Raw genomic sequence first — 19,227 nt, forward strand, 5'->3', positions numbered from 1 at the left:
TGTTGAGTAAGGGGCGAGAAGGTTCTCAGGCTTTTGCTAAATTGCATCTCCGGAAGTTAAAGCAGGAAATCTAGTGTCACGTTGTCCTTATGCATGTACTACACATCCTACATTCTTCTTGTGCTTTTTAGACTTTATGTGTTTGTGATGCAAGTGAACATTTACCAAAGCTATTGTAAAGTTTGCTGTCCTGTTGCTTTATATGTACGAGCATAAATTTAAACATTCTGGTGATGCAAAGATATTAATTGAACCATTAGCATTTTAGCATCAATAAAGGCATTTTACTACATTTAATGATTCTATGTCTGAATGTGTCCTCTTGGTATATCCATAGATCGTGTGATAACAATTTCCTTAGCTTCTTCTGAATCTTTATGTAAAACAATTACTACAGTCCAAAAGAATCTTAGTCATTTATGCAGGGCATTCCAGTAAATATTACTGTAGGTTCTCATGTGTGGATCGAGGATCCATCAGTTGCTTGGATTGATGGACAAGTATCGGAGGTTAATGGACAGGAAATTCAGGTTCAGACATCTGATGGGAGGACGGTATATCTCTTTTACATTGAGTAGTATTCATTCATGAGATTACTGTTGCTTTATTTGTTTTTCCATAGAAGTTTAGTGTGTACTCTGGACTCAATCGTGAGACCAACTCTAACGTAATTGAAAATCTGGTTATCCTATAGCCTAATTGATTAAATTAACTAAATTGACTTGAAAATAATACAATATTCTGATGATGGAATTAATGTCTTTTAAATACTGCGACAGAGGATCTAATTCACTAGTCTTCTTTGATTGTTGGTTTTTATATATATACGACTACAGTCTTGTTTGGTGCAACCTGCCGTAGTTTGCAACTGTAAGGCTTTTGTGGCTTCCATACTATATTTTCATTTTACCCTTCTTTCCACAAATATTGGCACATTAGCTTAACTGTTTTATTATATTTTAGTGGTAAAGGAAAGATCCACTGCAGTTGTTCTAATTTACTGCTATATAACTCTCTAGTTTTCTGCTAAGCCACATCGACACAATTCCCAATTGACAATGCACATCTCTAACCTGGCAATGACCTGGTTTTTACTGTTGCATATTTTCCTTTGATTTCATCTAGGTTGTAGCAAATTTATCAAAAACTTACCCCAAGGATGAAGATGCTCCTGATGGAGGAGTTGATGACATGACTGAACTTTCATATTTGCATGAGCCTGGAGTCTTACATAATTTGGCAACAAGATATCAACTCCACGAAATCTATGTAAGTTTTTAGTCCAATGCTCAAAACTTTATTACTTTATGTTCAATTTGGTTAAAGAAAGGATTGAAACTGCAGCTACATATGACTTTCTTATATTATTATATCATACTCTACATTATTGCAGACTTATACTGGAAGTATTCTTATAGCAATTAATCCGTTTCAAAAACTGCCTCATTTATATGACGGCCACATGATGGAAAAATATAAAGGAGTACCACTTGGTAAACTAAGTCCTCATGTCTTTGCTATTGCTGATGCTGCTTACAGGTACTCCTGTGTACAACTTCAACTCCACATACATTTTCTCATGAAAAATAATGCTATTGTAACTGAAATCTTGAAAATGAATAAGGGCAATGATCAATGAGGGTAAAAGCAATTCTATATTGGTTAGTGGAGAAAGTGGTGCTGGTAAGACTGAAACTACTAAAATGCTTATGCGCTATCTTGCCTATTTGGGCGGCCATAAAGGCACTCAAAGGCGGACTGTGGAACAGCAAGTACTGGAGGTAAGCTAAATGCTCGGATTACTGTTTTAAACTCTTTTACTTCTTAAAATAACAAGGGCAGGTAGTTAGGAACTTGTACTTTCCTTTGAGGCTTAAATTCTGCATAATTTCAGCTATATAGACAACTTATTGCATGGCGCGAGTGCATTGTCTAATCACAAGTAAGAAGAATATATATGAATATGCAACATTATGCTTTGCTTACCAAACACAAAAGAAACATGGCATGTTCTGGCGGAGTTAGTAATGTGAACGTCAGTTATGGAATGGAATTTTCAAATAGAGTGGATAGATATAGAGGATTTGTACGACTAAGCCCAACTAGTTTGGATCGATTGATTGATTGATTTTTGGAGATGTGAATGCATGGAAAATAAATGAAGTATCATATTCGCATAAAAAGTGGAGCTTAAGATAGGATTAAACCTAAGAAAATGATGTAAGTTTCAGAAACTTCATGCTATCTTATAATAAACTTCACAGATATATATATATATATATATATATATATATATATATATATAATGAATTTGATAGTAGTTTCCTTAATTGAAAGTTTGTAGAGGGGTCAATGTGTATGTGAAACTGTCAGTATTTTGAAGACTTTCATATCCATTTGAATAAAATAATTTCCAAGAGGCTCTTTTCATGTCTAAACAGTCTAAATCTTGAGGACAGGGCTTCAAACCGATAGGTAGTTGCTCTATTTCTCTTAAAGCCTTCTCTATTGGTTATCTCATTCCTTTAACTCATGGTTGTTATATCTCCAGTCAAATCCAGTACTTGAAGCATTTGGCAATGCCAAAACAGTTAGAAATAACAATTCAAGGTGAGATACTGGCTCTACGCGTGTTTCCAATAAAAAAACTGTCTCGTGGTTGCTTCAACAATCAGTTGAAACTTTTTGCTTCTGAAAGCTACTTAGACACTGTTGTTTACAGCCGTTTCGGTAAGTTTGTGGAGATTCAGTTTGACAAGAATGGAAGAATATCTGGTGCAGCTATTAGAACTTATCTGCTTGAAAGATCTCGAGTTTGCCAAGTTTCAGACCCTGAACGGAACTATCATTGTTTCTACCTTCTCTGTGCAGCACCACAGGAGGTAATCTGCAGCAATGCTATTCCTTTTTACGTCTTTCATCACCCTGAGTTAATTTGATTGTCACAATAACCTTTTGACATTTTCCTAATCGTAACAGGAGATCAAAAGGTATAAGTTGGGGGATCCCAAATCATTTCACTATCTCAATCAATCAAATTGCTATGAACTAGTAGGCGTTAGTGATGCTCATGACTATCTTGAGATAAGGAGAGCAATGGATATCGTTGGAATTAGCGAGAAAGAGCAGGTAATGCCCTAATTGCAATTTTCTGTCCTGCAACTCTCCTTTTTGATTTTAATAAGCTACTCTGTTTCTTCTTCAGGAGGCAATTTTTAGAGTTGTGGCTTCTGTTCTTCATCTTGGTAATATAGAATTTGCAAAAGGCAATGAAACTGACTCATCTGTTCTGAAAGATGACAAATCTAGGTTTCATCTTCAAACTACTGCAGAGCTTCTGATGTATGTTCTGCCCTTCATATATCACTACTCTTCCTTTGATGTTTCCTGCATGAATTTTTTATTTGATTCAATTCTTCTATCAGGTGTGATGTTACTTTATTGGAGGATGCCCTACTGAGACGTGTAATGGTCACTCCTGAAGAAGTTATAAAGAGAAGTCTTGATCCTGAAGCTGCAGCAGTAAGCAGAGATGGGTTAGCTAAAACAATATATTCTCGCTTATTCGACTGGTATGATTCTACTATCACAGCCAGATCAGTGTGGTTCTTATCTGTTACATTGACACTAATGGAAAATTATGTCTACTGTTCACAGGTTGGTGGACAAAATTAATAACTCGATCGGGCAAGATCCTAACTCCAAATCTCTAATTGGTGTTCTTGACATTTATGGTTTTGAAAGTTTCAAAAGTAATAGGTAGGCACTGGTGAACAAACAAAACGAGTAGTAAATGTGTTGTCTTGCATTTGACTTTTCTAACTTTTATTCCCAGTTTTGAACAATTCTGCATTAATTATACAAATGAGAAGCTGCAGCAACATTTTAACCAGGTATGGTAGTTCAAGTTCTATAGAAGCAGTTCTGTCCTTTTTTGGTAAGCACACCTCAACTACTGTGAAATACATCTTTTTTCAGCACATGTTCAAGATGGAGCAGGAGGAATACTCTAAGGAAGAGATAAATTGGAGCTATATAGAATTTGTGGACAACCAGGATGTCCTAGATCTTATTGAAAAGGTTCCATCGTTTTGGTTTATAGCGAAACCTTTTGGCTTCAAATATACAAATATATCTGTTTGCGCATTATAGTCATCGTTCGGTATAAACCACTTATGTGAAAATGGCATATCATGAATTGATTTGTATTGCTGTTTACAGAAACCTGGAGGTATCATTGCTCTTCTTGATGAAGCCTGGTAAGATATGTAATAGCTCATCTACTATGGGCATTATACTGCTGTGTGTCCCCTCATTTAGCATCTAATTTCTTTATATGAGCTTCTGTGGGAGAAAGGGATCTTCTAATCGACGTTTTCCTTGAATAAATTTTTCCAGTATGTTCCCCAAGTCAACTCACGAAACATTCTCACAAAAGCTTTATCAGATATTCAAGGCCAACAAACGCTTTATCAAACCAAAATTGTCCCGCACTGATTTTACCATTGCTCATTATGCTGGAGAGGTAATATGATATTTGTTTTTTCTTAGAAGTCTGGTCAATTGCTTCTACGGTTGGATATGGGGCATTATTTACTACTTGCTTAAAATGTTTCCTTTTTTTCCTACTAGGTTCAATATCAATCTGATCAATTTTTGGATAAGAACAAAGACTATGTTGTTCCTGAACATCAGGATTTGTTAAGTGCTTCTAAATGCCCATTTGTTGTGGGCCTTTTCCCTCCTGTTGCTGAGGAGTCAACTAAATCTTCATCCAAATCATCCAAGTTCTCATCCATTGGTTCTCGTTTCAAGGTAGTTACTAACTTATATACTTCTGATGAATTTTGGTGATCAATAGTATACTAATTATCAATAGAAATTTAGTTTGATCGGCTATATGAATTTACATATCCTCTCAGTTTCATTCCTTTTATGCTTAATACTTTGTAGTTTAATCCAAATCAGCATTTGTAAACTAGGGGTTCTCTAAAATTTCAACACTTATCTCTACATGATGTACAAATCTATAAACAAACTAAAAAGACTCTTGACAAACAAAAGACCTAGTGCAAGTGCAAAAATGACAACTGAGCCTTAATCACAACTAATAGGTATTGCATATATGAATTGTTCATTCGAGTCCAGAACCAAAGTGTGGTTCTTTTGGACACAAGAGACCGAAATAGGTGGGAAAAAAATGGGTAACCTTTCTATATAAAACGCCCTCTTAAAGGGCGCTATACTTTAACGTCAGTTTTGTCCATTAAGGTATAGCGCAGTAAATAACCGCTCTATAACCAATGTTTGCATTTTAACGCATAGCGCTCTAAAGAAATGCGCTATATATCTGTACGGTCAAAGTGTTATTTTCATTATTTCTTTTCAATTTCCTTCTCACCTTTTATCCTTCTCTTTCTTTTCAATTTCCTTCTCTATTTTCATTAGTTCTTTTCTCTCTACTTTGAAAATTACATTTTCTAAAATTATTTTTCAAAAAGGCAAATCTAGGTAGAGTAGACTAGTTTCATGGCGGCAGCACGAACACGTCAAATCATGAAAAGTGGTGAAATAGTACTTAATAAACATGGCTAAGGCTAATAGAAAAATCAACAGAAATCTATAGATAATATGTACTAGTGTTCCTGCTGCCGCCATTGATTTTTCTAAGTGTATTTTTTTAAATGATTTTCAAAAATGTATTTTTGGGAAGAAGTTACTTTTTTCTGCTTATCAAAAATTCCTTCCGCTTCTATTCAAAAGTATTTTTTTTGTTCCTTCTAACAGCTTGTTTGGATGGTTGTTACATATATTTCATAATGCATTGTATTGTATTGTACTGTATCATTTGATGAATACAGTGTTTGGATAGTTAGTATCGTATGCCGTTGTTTCATGATATCACGCACCAACAATATGAAGAATAAATTTGCAATATTATAAAGAAAAATTATGATATGGGGTAAAATTATTATAGAAAAAGATAGGGTATATGATAAAATAGAATTATTTAATAATAATGAAGGGTGAACTAAGAGAAAAGACAAGGTAACAACGCAACCACATCAAATCGATCATTACGTAAAGCAGCACATTTCATCATATGTAACAACCATCCAAACAAGCTGTTAGAAGGAACAAAAAAAATACTTTTGAGTAGAAGCAGAAGGAATTTTTGATAAGCAGAAAAAGTAGCTTCTTCCCAAAAATACATTTTTGAAAATCATTTTAAAAAAAAAATACACTTAGAAATAACTTTTAAAACTAGGTCAAACACTAATTACTGCTCAAAAGTCATTTTAAATTAATTAGCACAAATTATTTATCATCAAAAGTATTTTTGTTGAAAATATTTTTAGAAAATGTAATTTTCAAAGTAGAGAGAAAAAAACTAATGAAAATAGAGAAGGAAATTGATAAGTAAGAGAAGGATAAAAGGTGAGAAGGAAATTGAAAAGAAATAATGAAAATGAACACTTAGACCGTACAGATGTATAGCGCATTTCTTTAAAGCGCTATGCATTAAAATGCAAACACCGGGTATAGCGCGGTTATTTACCGCGCTATACCTTAACGGACAAAACTGACGTTAAAGTATAGCGCCCTTTAAAAGGGCGTTTTATATAGAAAGGTCACCAATTTTTTTCCCCACCTATTTCGGTCTCTTGTGTCCAAAAGAACCACACTTTGGTTCTGGACTCTTGTTTATTCCCATTGTGTTATGCTCTAAGCTAAATCCTCATGAATTTTGAGAGGTTGTAGGTCTTTTGAGGCAACTTTCCCTTGTGTGATTTTAGGTCTACCGTCCACTTTTAGTACATTCAATCATCATAGTATCACAATTGCAACAAGTGCATGGGAAGGCCTATGTTGGACATGACCGGACCATCTCTGACGACATTCTATTATTTTATCCCTTTGTGTGCCACTTGCATTCTCCTATTTAAGTATTTACTCATTAAGGAATATCAGGTATCAAATTGCGGGGATATATGGTCGTTCTAATCTTGTCTATTCTTGGATCATTTCAAATCCTTCTTAATTCTGCGAACTATGACACTCGTCTCATGGATGTGTTATACTTCATAGGTCCAACATTCACTCTTATTAACATTGCTAATTAATAACCTCAATATAAAACTTTCCTTATATGTGGTAGGTATCACCCTGTTGCACATGACTATCATATCCACTCCTCCATTTTGACCTTTAAGTTTTGATTCTATCTATTACTTTATCTGTTATGTCCTCTTGGATTTTTGTGATCTAAGAATATTTTAAACAAAGAACTAACAGCCTAGTTCCAAGTCCTTACTTTAAATAGGTGACAGAATCTAATGGCCAATTTACTGTTGCAGTTACAACTCCAATCATTGATGGAAACCCTGAATTCTACAGAACCTCATTACATCAGATGTGTGAAGCCTAACAGTCTTTTGAAACCTGCAATATTTGAGAATGTTAACATTATGCAGCAGCTACGTTGTGGTGTAAGTAAATTTCACATCATATGAAGAAATTCCTTTTTAATTCTTGAATTATGTGCTTATATTTTGTTGTTTGAAGGGTGTTCTAGAGGCAATTCGAATTAGTTGTGCTGGCTATCCTACGCATAAGACATTTTCTGAGTTTCTGAATCGATTTGGTCTTCTTGCTCAGGAGGTCTTGGAAGAGCAGTAAGTACTGGTCTTGTTCCTGTTCATAACCCCCCCACCCCACCCCACAAAAAAAAAAAGAAAAAAAAGACAAAAAAGGATTTGTGCTTTCCTAAAAACTTTTGATCATTAGCAGTTTGACCTGTTGATTATCAGCTGATATACTATCTTTTTTTAACTTGTTTGTGGGCAGCGTTGATGAAAAAGTTGCATGCGAAAAGATATTAGAAAAGACAGGGCTTGCTGGTTATCAGGTTATTTGATGCTTGCCTTGCTATTTCTGTGAACTGATTTCTATTTCTTAAATGTCGAGATCAATACTATCAAATTATTCACTTCTATGCTTACACACACGAAAGAAATATGTACGTATCATTTCATCCACTGCCTCTTTGTAGTGTAGGAGTAATCAATATTTCCTTCATCATCATTTTCGAAAATGTAGCCCAATTCATGATACTAATATCATTTTTACCTACCTTGCGACCTGCCTAAGTTTACAAGTCTTATCTTTCAAGCAGCAGGTGTGGATTTTTCTAATAAAAGGTTCCTTTTTTTTTGCTCAAAAAGGAATCATCCTCTTGCACTTCGAGCATGTCGGTTAAGTTGCTCTCAATTTCTAGACTATTGATACTTTGTCTTTTACTTGCAATGATTGTATATCTTTGCTGATAGATAGTTGCATATGCTTGCATAGTAGAATTTGCTAATCTGAGTCACTGAGAGCTTTCTTCCTGTTACTAGGTGCTGCTGATATCTGTAATATAATTGATTTAATGCGTGGAAAAGTTATCCACAATATTTTCATGTACATGTTTCAAGGATCATTTTAAGCTTGATCATTCTTCTTCTTTCATTTAAATTAACTTCCCAAATTTATGAATCAAGTTACACTTCAGACAGGGTTGCTAATATTGTTTTGCAGATTGGAAAAACAAAGGTTTTTCTGAGAGCAGGGCAGATGGCCGAGCTAGATGCACACAGAGCTATAAAGCTAACCTCTGCAGTTAAGACAATACAAAGGGAAACTAGATCTCATATTGCACGGAAAAATTATGTTTCTTTGCAGAAGGCTGCAATTTGCTTACAATCCTTATGTCGAGGTTTGTCTATCATTATCTGTTTGGCTTGTCTCTCTCACATTGTGGACTTTGTTTTTTAATGTTAGATGTTTTACCCATTTACTAAGTTTCATTTTGCCACTTACTGGGGCATTTTGGTAGCTTACTTCACTCATGTAATCTGTTGCTACTTCAATTCTTTTACAGTTAGATAAGTGAGCAATTCCAGTAGTGAGTCTTCCTATTGTACATTGATCAGGTTGCAACGTAAAGCTAACAAGAGAATACATTTTTATTTTAATCTAAGTATATTCTCTTAACAAAATTGTCTTAAAGCAATCCATGGAAATCCAGACTTAGCAAAAAAAAAAAAAAAGAGTATAATGGAAGAAATAATCCATACAGACAAAGCCAACCAGTTGAGATCCATGCAGACTTGGCGAAAAATAGGGTACAATGGAAGAACATATCCATATAGGCGAAGGCAAATAGTTGAGATTAAGGTCTTGTCTTGTTAGTACGCTCACATTAGTCCAATATTTGCTAGTTGTTTTTTTAATCTTGTCAGGTGATTTGTAGTGGGATTACACTGGGTTTGTTGTTGTTGTTGTGTCAGATGATTTGTAGATCAGTAGAAAATGTTGAGAACTTCTAGGATTAGAGAAGCTAGTTAATATTGGAACAAGATGAGTCTAAGTAGAGCAAAATGGATAATGATGATTCATATAGCCAACCTTAAATAGCTTAGTACTGAGACTTAGTGTTGTATATTCTCTGTTTCTCCTTCAAAGTACTTATGGTTCCTTTCTTTGCGCACCACCCACCAAATACATGCTGGAATTGTATCCCATATAGATTTGTCAGCATTTTTGCTTATTTTAAAAAGTAATAGGGCAAAGGTTTTGAGAAAGTGGAAATGAGAACTTTCAAGAAAATAATGGGAGTCATATTTTGTAAGATTTACATCCGAGAAAAAAATAGAGCCTCTCTTTTATTTGGAAGGGGCTGGGCGGTGGGTGTTGGGGTGGGGGGTGGTGGTTATTAATATGCCATTACATATATTGATGTATGTTAATTGTCTTATTACCGATACAAAAGGCCAGGATAATAACAAATCAACTTTTGCTTTCTTATCTGTTATTCAGACAAGTTTAATAAAAAAATCAATAGGACTTTCTTTTCTGGATAGATACTTCTTGTTCTCAGAATATTTATTGTTTTTGCCTTTACAGAGTACCAAACCATTAATTAATTCCCCATAATCTCCTTTCATCACCATGATCTAAGGTCTCTTATGTACAAGCTGCTGCATTCCAAAAAAAAGAACAAGATTAAAAAAAACGTATTTGTCAGCTTAAGATGTAACACAAGTGCTCCGTTAGTTCATCTGTGCTTATGGAATGAAGTATATGATGGTAATACCGTCACCCTGACATCCTCCTCGTTTGCTAAAATTTAGATCACTTGTGCATGTTCCGTTTTGTAAAAACGAGCACTGTGGAAATAATTGCTGTATATTCACACCCTTCTAGAACTGCATCCACTTTAGAACAAGCTTTTCAGCTTGGTCTACTATTCCAATAGGCTGCCCTATTTTTCCACATTCAATACATTTATGTGCTCGCTCTCTCATATTCTTCAGCAAGGTTTGCTTTCAAATTGTATGTCACCATGAAAAGAGAGGCTGCTTCTCTCAGAATCCAGACAAAGTTCCGTGGACACTTGGCCAGAAAATCCTACACAAAACTTAAATGTTCAGTCATCACTCTTCAGACTGGAATTCGAGTGGCAGCTGCACGAGAGAAGTTCAGATATAAAAAACAAACCAGGGCAGCAATTATTATACAGGTTAGTTTGTTGGGTTTTCTAATTTATTGATTCGGGTTCATGCTAAGTTTGTTGTATAGTGCTGACAAGATAATATACTTGCAGGCCCATGAGCGTCGTCACAAAGTCTTTTCATACTATAAGAAACTCATATGGGCATCAATTCTAGCACAATGCAGATGGAGGGGAAGAGTTGCAAGGAGGGAGCTTCGGAAACTAAAGATGGTAGGTTCTGGATTACTATACTCTTATATTACCTGTATTCATAGTTTTCCAATTTCCTAAGCATAGTAATGGCCTAATGGGTTGACGATTTGAATGACCTGGATGATATATCTGCTAGATAGGGCTTGATTACTGAAGTGATACATGGTTCACTTGTTTGTTATTATTTGCATAATAGTACTACATTAGAGGCTGTTTAAATACTTCTCTGATTAGCTGGAGTTCATGGAAGGTTAGAAAATCCATCAGGGAAGTTTGGAAGATGTTCCCAGCTTGTATCTTCTGGTGTATATGGACAGAGAGAAACACAAGATGTTTTGAGGGCATTTCTACTCCAAATTACATACTTAAGGCTAGATGTTTAGCAAGTTTATGTAGCTGGAGTAACCTTTCACCTGTAAATTCCCCAGAATCCTTTTTGGACTTTGTTAGCTCCTTAACTTTAGACTAGGCCTTTGTAATAGAGCTAACAATGTTTTTACTGCATTGTACATTTTGCATCTTCTTGATGCCTTATATGAAATCCATTATCTTATTGAAAAAAAATACTTCTCTGAAGCTTTTAGTGGAAAGTGTTGAGTGTCTATGAAGCTTCCTGTCAGTAAACCTTGTAAACAAGTGGTTAAAATGCATGAATTCATATCAAAAACAGATCGAAAGTATTCATATCCTTTTAATATAGGAACTGTACCATTTGAAAGTACATATGTACATGTCACTTACTTTGAGAGTACAAAGTCACACGCTAACAAGAGATATTTAAGCTCAAATAGTTATTGTTGTAAATTTGGACATCAGGTAAACGCAGATGTATACATTGTAAAGTATGCCTATAAAAAGGAATCAGGTGTAAGTCGTTAGTCTTAGTGCATCTCTCCATTAGTTTCATTTTGATTTCATTTGCGGTAACATGATTCCCCTAAATTTCCTGCTGTGGAATTGCCCTTTTCCACGTGAAATACAGAAGAGTGCATCAGAATTGTTGCTTGCAAATTTGATAGGTTAATCAATTGACAGTTACAAATATTCCCTAACATCTATGGATAGATAATATACATTTCAATGTCTTCAGGCTTCAAGAGAAACAGGCGCACTGAAAGAGGCAAAGGTTAAGCTTGAAAAACAGGTTGAAGAACTTAAATTGCAGTTGCAGTTGGAGAAACGTCTAAGGGTGATATACTTGTACTAAGCAGATGATCTTTCTTTTTTCCCTGCACCGTATGTATAGCACATTGGGGATTTTATTTGGACAGCATTGGTAGATAAGATATTACTTGAAAGTCCAAACAATCCGGGATTCTAGGGCTTGTGGGTTACTATGAGTTTTCCATTTTGAGAAAGTTGAACTATTTGAAGCATTCGACAAATCACAAATAGGAAAATCTCTTTTCAGATGGACTTGGAAGAGGCAAAGGACCAGGAAATAGCAAAATTGCAGAATTCATTGCGGGGCATGCAAAGCAAACAGAATGAAACAAATACATTGCCCAAGGAACATGAGGCTGCTCAAAAAGCTATTGAAGGAGACTCTTCAACAGTTGAAAAGAAAACGGTCCCAGTTGAGCATGCGGAAACAGTTGAAGCTTTAACTGCAGAAGTGGAAAACTTAAAGGTATGACAGTCAATTCATAGAGTGATCCACACACCTTTTCCCCTTCACATTCCTCCACCCTAAAGGCCTAAAACTGAGGAGAGAAGATAGAGAAAAATAGGTGAAAGCATTTATCTTTTTCCAGTTACATATGGTTGATGTCTCATGCTTATACCTATTGATAGGTGTTATTTAAAAAAGAAAAGCAACGTGCTGATGATTCTGAAAGGAAATGTGCTGAAGCTCAGGAATCAAGTAAAGAGAAGTGCCGGAAGTTAGAAGAGACCGAAAGAAAAGTTCAACAACTCCAGGACTCGCTTAACAGGTAGCATTACTCGAATAATTGGTACCAGATTTAGTCTTTTCATCTTATAAGAGCATGGATCACCAAGGTTTGAGTCGACAAAAATATAAACTGTGATAATGCCTTTTAAAACATACTGGGGCAGGGGAATATCCCTTTTTCTCTTTCTTTTGAACCATTTAGCAACTGAAACCAAACTTGAGATTTATATTTCTGAATGAAGTTATCGGTTTTTCTCATGTGAGGGAGGACTGGATTTCAGGAATTAACTGCAGAATTAATCAGGACTCTTTTACCAAATTCTGACATCACGTTTTGCTTTTAATTGTCCAAATCTCATATGAAATTTGTCACCTGATTAATAGGTATATTGATCAAAATGTGCTTGAAAGGGCCCTTAAGTTAGTGGTCCCTCTGAAGCAATGTGATACGTGCGCTTCAAAATATGCGTACGTTAAAGATGAAGACAAACATATAACATTAAATAAAATAACTTATTGTAATGCAGATCTTCTACAAAGAAATATATATTTGACAAAAAGAAAAGGATAAAGCAGTATCAAAGTGTATACAGAGGAATCCAAAGGTTGGGGTTCCAATTTAGAAAAATCAGGGAATCTTTACACATGTAGGCTATTTCCTAAGTTCAAAACTGTACAAAATATTCGGAAAATAGAGTTTTTTTTGAAAATCTGCTTTATATAAAAGATCTAGTTACCAGTTTGACTCTGAAAGAAAGCATGCTATTTGAGTTCAATGTTTGACTTTGATTCTAAAAGACATGATGCTATTTGAGTTCAATCATTGGTAGATATCTGTAACCAGTTCAGACGCTTCAGATTGCCTAATTTCCTTTGCATTGGAACTTCTCATCATGGCAAAATGCTCAGCCAAGACAAATAATTGGCATATATTCATATTAGCTTATAATATACACATATAAGAAATCATAAACAAATTAGTCTTAATATCATATTTTCTAGATATCTTTTACAAGGAGTGCTGCTTGGGATGCTATACTCACGGCGCATAACCTGAGGAAGAGGGATACATCACTATATCCGGTGTTGTATGTGCAAGAAGAATTGAGAAGACACCAATCATTTGCTCCATCACTCCAACTATGCCACAGAACCTCGGAGTGTGGTGTATTCTTTGTTCAAGTATCTCTTGGGTACTCCCTAGAACTAATGCAGAAAATAGCATCTTCGAGGATGAGAGTGGGGAGAGAGAGAAGGAAATACGGAGGTTAGCAACCTTGTACATCTTTTGGTAAATATGAGGATAAGGGAAATGGGGATGCTTGAAGGAGTCGAATATCACAAGGAAGATCAAAAGCTTATTGTATCTATACATTTGGTGTAAAGAAAGCATTCCATTATGTATAGACGATGGAATGGCATTTTGGAAAACCTTCTATAGTCTTGTAACTTCGGCCTTGGTGCATATTAATAAAATGATTTATTTGATTTATCAAACAAAGGAAAGAAAAAAGAATTACTGAAACCACCTCAGCTTGGACGATTATCTTTTGACGAACTGAATTGGTCATATAGAACTGGTAGAATCATTGTGCACTACTAGATGGAAATGATACTTTAAACATGATCAACTTCCTGATTTGTAAGGTCAGTCTGGGGTTGTCTAAAGGGCGCGTACAATGACAATTATGTGGAGAAATTTTCTAGAATTTGTCAAGTTCTCCTAGTAGGTCTGCTGGAAATTCTACGAAGTGGCAGATACAGGTGATATCTTGGAAATGCTTGAAATGGATGTTTGTTCACATGAAGAGTTATTTCCTGATACTGTTGCATTAGATTCATAAGCTTTAGTGTATGTGGTGAAAATTGATAAGTCATATGTGAAGCATCATGTATCTAGCAAAGTATGCCTTATAGATGATTCATTTGCTATCACTCATATCTATGGTGTTGTGAGTCAAGGTTGGCACTGAAAGGTGCCGACGTAATAAATGTGTCAAGCGGTGCAATGTGTCTTTTAGTTATCATCCACACATGTTTTTTTAAAAAAAACATTATCTTCCTACGCAGGGAATAGGTGTTTTGGAAGAAGAATTGACCAATTTTCTGTATTTTTCATTCCTCAGAGATTTTTAACTGTGGTATAGTAATACCTCTCTATAAATGAATATTTCTTTGTTGTCTCTTTTTTATTAGAGGCTCTGCTTGAAATCCTCTATAACCTTCTATACTTCAATTGAGATCTCCTTCGATTTGTTCCTTTTATTATCACTGAATGTTTGGATCATTGGATGTGATCAGAATATCACATTTGATCCCATCAGAACTCCGTAACTAAGCATTCTTGAGTGAGAGTAGAATATGGTGGGTGAAACCTTGAGAAGTCTCTGTGTTACATCTTCCTTGGCATCTTCAGTACTTTTATGTTAATCATATAACATTGAAGATTTTAGATCATAGTGAAGTCTGGCATCCATATATTGATTATTCTGGCAACATATAATTTTGAAAATTGTTATTGGCAAGAATCTTAATAAGGCAGATGTATGCTGATTCTTTTCGGTGAAACTGAATCTAGAGTTCTGCATGCACTCAATAATGTTAATATTTCTTAATTTGTTGAGTTACATGAAGCTTTCAAGCAATTCATTGGCACAAAGGCATCCATGGAACTGCAAGTTAGAATTACCTTTGATGTTATTGATCTTTATCTTAGAATTTAATGGATCAGATCAGACTACCTCAGATCATTGACAGCTTCAAGCTGGTCTTTTCTGTTGTCTTGCAACCTCCCAGCAAAAGACAAGCATAAAAAGAACTCTTTGTACCCTCACTTTTATCCACTTTCTTAGTCATAAAGAGGAAAACCTTCTTGCTTCAGAGCAGAATGGATTAGTTAGTAACATGTAACAATATTTTTGGCATGTTAAATCTCCCCTTTTTTGCATCCTTTTTTTATATGTTGTGTTTTTGTTTGGTTGGTGATGTTTAAAAAGCTTTCTCTTCTATTGTCAACTGGAATTTGCTCTCCTACTGAGGAAAGGACAGTTTAGCTTGTGAAAGACGCTTCCTTTTTAAGCTCTACGTAAAATACTTTGCCAGCATAGTGGTATCTGTTAGCTCCTTTTCGTATGAAGTTTCCAATTTTTCCCAAGTGATATCCTTTTCTTGCTTTTTCTTGAACTATTCTGGAGATCATATATGAATGTTTTTTATGGAGAAGGCACTTTTGACTCTTTGGTGAAATGAGATACAGTCACCTAAATCTTTTACTTAGTGACTTCTAAGATGCATCTGGAAAAGAAACTGGAATGAAAACAGGGTAAGGTATATTGTAGTAAACAAACAGGACTAAGGACAAGTAAAGATAGGTAGTGTCATGAAGCTTTCAACATCACTCGGAAGACTTTTAAGATTTTTACTATAAGTTGAAGGAGTTAAATCTTATAGCTTCGTTTTAACATAGAATCTCTTGTGTCATATGACTAATACTAGCTATGATCTAGTGTGCCTCAGGATGATTTACAGCATATCAGACCAATTCTCAGAGCTGAAAAAGGTATTACGTCCCTCCTCCAGCCAGAGTTCAGCTTCAGGACTCATTTCTAGAGGTTACCCAGATGATGCTACATCTGCTTCAGCTGATGCTACGTCTGCTGACTCTGACTTCACATTTCAAGCTCCTGGTTCAACTCCGCCACATTTATCTTCCCCCAATCCTCATGCTTTCCAGCTTATAGTTCAGGATCTTGCAGCAGCTGAAATCTCAGGTCAGTCTAGTGTCCCTTAGGGTGGCTTGAGCACTTTTACTAGTCCTAAAGTACGGCACCGTTCACCTGTTCTCCACGAGCAAAATCAGGATGCTAAATTCCACTTATTCTCATTGCGGGAAATGATATTCTTTCCATTTAGTAGAAGTCTCCCTTTCATCTGTTAGACAGTGATAGTTTAGTTACAGCTGCATAATTCTTTTTGTTTTTTGTTAAACTGAACCTGCTACAAGAAACTATATTATATATCCTTTTTTCTCTTGGTTGGGTGTGTTGTGCAGGTTCTGGAAACTGGGAAAATGACCGGGAGGGGGTATTCGATGACTTCTTCTGATGGAAATTGCTCTTCAATTTGTTGTGTCTCTCTATACACACTACAGAGATGCTAGCACTTTACTAGATGAATAGCCTACTTGAGCTTATACTAGGCATCTCAACCAGATCTTGACAACTACTCTGTACAGTAGAATCCCAGACAGTTAATGTTCAGGTACAGTTTCTCAAGCAAAGGTTTCATTCCAGTATTAAGATTTTTCTATAAACTTCTTTTGTATGTCCTGAATATATGTGTGAATGACTAGGTAACTGAAGTACAATAGTCAATTGAATGTAGACTTGCAAGAGCTGTCGATCCACCTTTAAGACATCTTTAGTGCTCTCCATGAGTTAGAGCCACTCCATCTGTATGCAAAGCCCTTGAATACCCTGTGAGTGCATTACTCCAACTTTTCATTTGCTCCTTCTGCTTTTTTCTGAAATCTTCACTGAATAAAGACTCTACACCCCTCCCCATCAGTACCAGTGGTGGGCACTGCATATAGCAGCATTGTCTCATTATCTTGTCTCAAGTTTTCATCCTTTGTCACTTAAAACCTTCTCTAAGATAGTTGTGCTTCAGCCAACTCCCATTTGTAGGCTATCTTGTCTATGTTCCTATCATTTTCTTCCTACTCTGTTTTTATCCCCTTCTCTAACTAGGTCTCCTGATGGTCTCCAATAAAAAATTGTCAATGGACCAAGATCATGTCTGTTATTGATATCCATCTTGGAATAGTTGAACATTGCGGGATTTACTTTATTAAAGTACTTGTCCTTTTTCAATAGGCTTGACGAAAAGCTGACCAACTTAGATTCGGAAAAAAAAAATCTATGTCAGCTGGCTCTGTCAATTGCTCAAAATATGAGATGCTGTTACTCCAGATCAAGGATTCAGGTAATCCTGGGCAAAATGTTCCACTTGGACAATAGAGTCTTTATCTTTCATACTGTTTACGCATTTATGTGAGATTGACTGAGGACTTGAAGCAGAAACTGAAACATAGTTAGTCAAAGGCTTGCAGATTAGTTGCCCTTCAAGTATTTTGCTTACCTCTTCTATCGGTTGATTAAGAGCTGGAATTTGTAATAGGATCTGGCATATCACATCATTGAATTAAAGCGTCAATTCAGAGGTTGAGTGAAGACCACAAAAATAACTTAATGAGAAAAAACAAGAGTGCCAACACTAATGTATTGCACTGCACCTTGACTTCTTCAAGGAAAGAGCTGTTGCTGCTTGCATTATCTACAAGTGCCTTAAGCGCAGTGGCGGCCATTTGAAGTTGATTGGACCAGTATCTTTGACAGCATAATACAATGGATAGGCAAGCTATTGAGGTACGAATTAATGTTGTTATGTGCAAAGCTTCGATTCAATTAAATAAATGCAGGTTCTTTTTTCCAGGTAAAAGGTACACAACAACAACAACCACCACCACCACCCAGTGTAATCCCACAAGTGGGGTCTGGGGAGGGTAGTGAGTATGCAGACCTTACCCCTACCCCGAGGGAATAGAGAGGATGTTTCCGAAAGACCCTTGGCTTTTCCACGTAAAAGGTAGTTATTCTGATTTAAAGCCTATTGGCTAGCGGAGACATCCACTCTGTTCGTGCTGCTGCAACACACATTAGAAGTTGGTATACTGATGGGTAATACCCCACAAGCAGTCACATTGGCTACTCTTCCGTAGAATGACACAGGTAAAATTTGATTATTTTATGCATTGGTTGTTATCATTTAGCGGTTAACTCCACTTGATGATAAACATTTTCCTAGAGCTGTCATGGAACCCCCTCAAGGGTTGATCTTTCACTCATTAATGATGATCCAGCTGGTGTAGTGGATACCCTGAGCCAGGTTGAAGGCAAATATCCTACTTTGTTGTTTAAATAGCAGCTAAACAGCATAAGTGGAGAAACCCTATGGACTAATCTGACGATGATTCCGCTTTTTGGATTCTGCATCAAGGTTCAGAATGTCAACATTTTTCAGTGTAATTATACAAAATATAAAAGAGGACATAATATGTGATGTTTACCTGATGCCCTTTTGATGTATTTCTATAACTGATTTAGGCTCCAAGATTATCCAGACCAGGCATACTTAATGAGACAGCAGCACACTCGCCAATGCTGCTACTCAGGAAAATTTTGGTGCTCACTGCTGACGTGTCAAGAGCCTTGCTGTCTTTCTAAAAATCCAAGCATGTAAGAGCTGCATCCATAAATTTGTTCTTTCTTCCACTCTCTCCTTTCTTTTCTTTCCTTTTCTCCTCTCTGGCTTCAAATGAATTCCCTGTTTGTGTACCAAATTCTTTTTCAGGTTTATAGCTGACTGGTGGGCGGTGGCGACCTGCGGAGAGTGCAGGTGTGCCAATAAACATGTGTAAGACTTGGAATGCCTGTAGATTAAGCTACAGAATTATGCAGTAGTAATAGTTACACTGTGAGCACAAGTTTACAGCAGAATCAAAAGTTCAATAGAAAATCAATCA

General features: G+C 35.9%; 1 protein-coding gene across 4 annotated transcripts in view; it reads left to right on the forward strand.

The window, feature by feature from the left end:
* The window catches only part of LOC109212607 (myosin-9-like), a 19,355-nt gene extending 1,185 nt beyond the window's left edge, over positions 1-18,170 (forward strand). The window contains exons 1-27 of one of the 4 annotated variants that reach the window (XR_002065892.1): positions 420-554; positions 1,126-1,269; positions 1,394-1,539; positions 1,625-1,781; positions 2,552-2,610; positions 2,723-2,882; positions 2,980-3,129; positions 3,206-3,342; positions 3,426-3,572; positions 3,658-3,759; positions 3,836-3,893; positions 3,979-4,080; positions 4,222-4,259; positions 4,399-4,525; positions 4,633-4,815; positions 7,359-7,490; positions 7,567-7,676; positions 7,849-7,909; positions 8,581-8,758; positions 10,359-10,564; positions 10,649-10,768; positions 11,841-11,939; positions 12,162-12,380; positions 12,545-12,684; positions 16,161-16,414; positions 16,696-18,070; positions 18,138-18,170. Coding sequence is in view for 3 of the 4 variants with exons in the window: in XM_019376260.1 (XP_019231805.1) it covers positions 426-554; positions 1,126-1,269; positions 1,394-1,539; positions 1,625-1,781; positions 2,552-2,610; positions 2,723-2,882; positions 2,980-3,129; positions 3,206-3,342; positions 3,426-3,572; positions 3,658-3,759; positions 3,836-3,893; positions 3,979-4,080; positions 4,222-4,259; positions 4,399-4,525; positions 4,633-4,815; positions 7,359-7,490; positions 7,567-7,676; positions 7,849-7,909; positions 8,581-8,758; positions 10,359-10,564; positions 10,649-10,768; positions 11,841-11,939; positions 12,162-12,380; positions 12,545-12,684; positions 16,161-16,414; positions 16,696-16,748 (3,411 nt within the window). In the remaining variant the exon portion in view is untranslated. Of the gene's footprint in view, positions 1-419; positions 555-1,125; positions 1,270-1,393; positions 1,540-1,624; positions 1,782-2,551; positions 2,611-2,722; positions 2,883-2,979; positions 3,130-3,205; positions 3,343-3,425; positions 3,573-3,657; positions 3,760-3,835; positions 3,894-3,978; positions 4,081-4,221; positions 4,260-4,398; positions 4,526-4,632; positions 4,816-7,358; positions 7,491-7,566; positions 7,677-7,848; positions 7,910-8,580; positions 8,759-10,358; positions 10,565-10,648; positions 10,769-11,840; positions 11,940-12,161; positions 12,381-12,544; positions 12,685-13,646; positions 14,308-16,150; positions 16,415-16,695; positions 18,071-18,137 lie in introns of those variants that run through there. The other 3 variants (XM_019376260.1, XM_019376261.1, XM_019376263.1) reach the window with 3 other exon arrangements.
* The last annotated feature ends 1,057 nt before the right edge of the window (positions 18,171-19,227 follow it).

Source organism: Nicotiana attenuata, unplaced genomic scaffold (genome assembly GCF_001879085.1).
Source record: "Nicotiana attenuata strain UT unplaced genomic scaffold, NIATTr2, whole genome shotgun sequence".
Lineage (NCBI taxonomy): Eukaryota > Viridiplantae > Streptophyta > Magnoliopsida > Solanales > Solanaceae > Nicotiana > Nicotiana attenuata.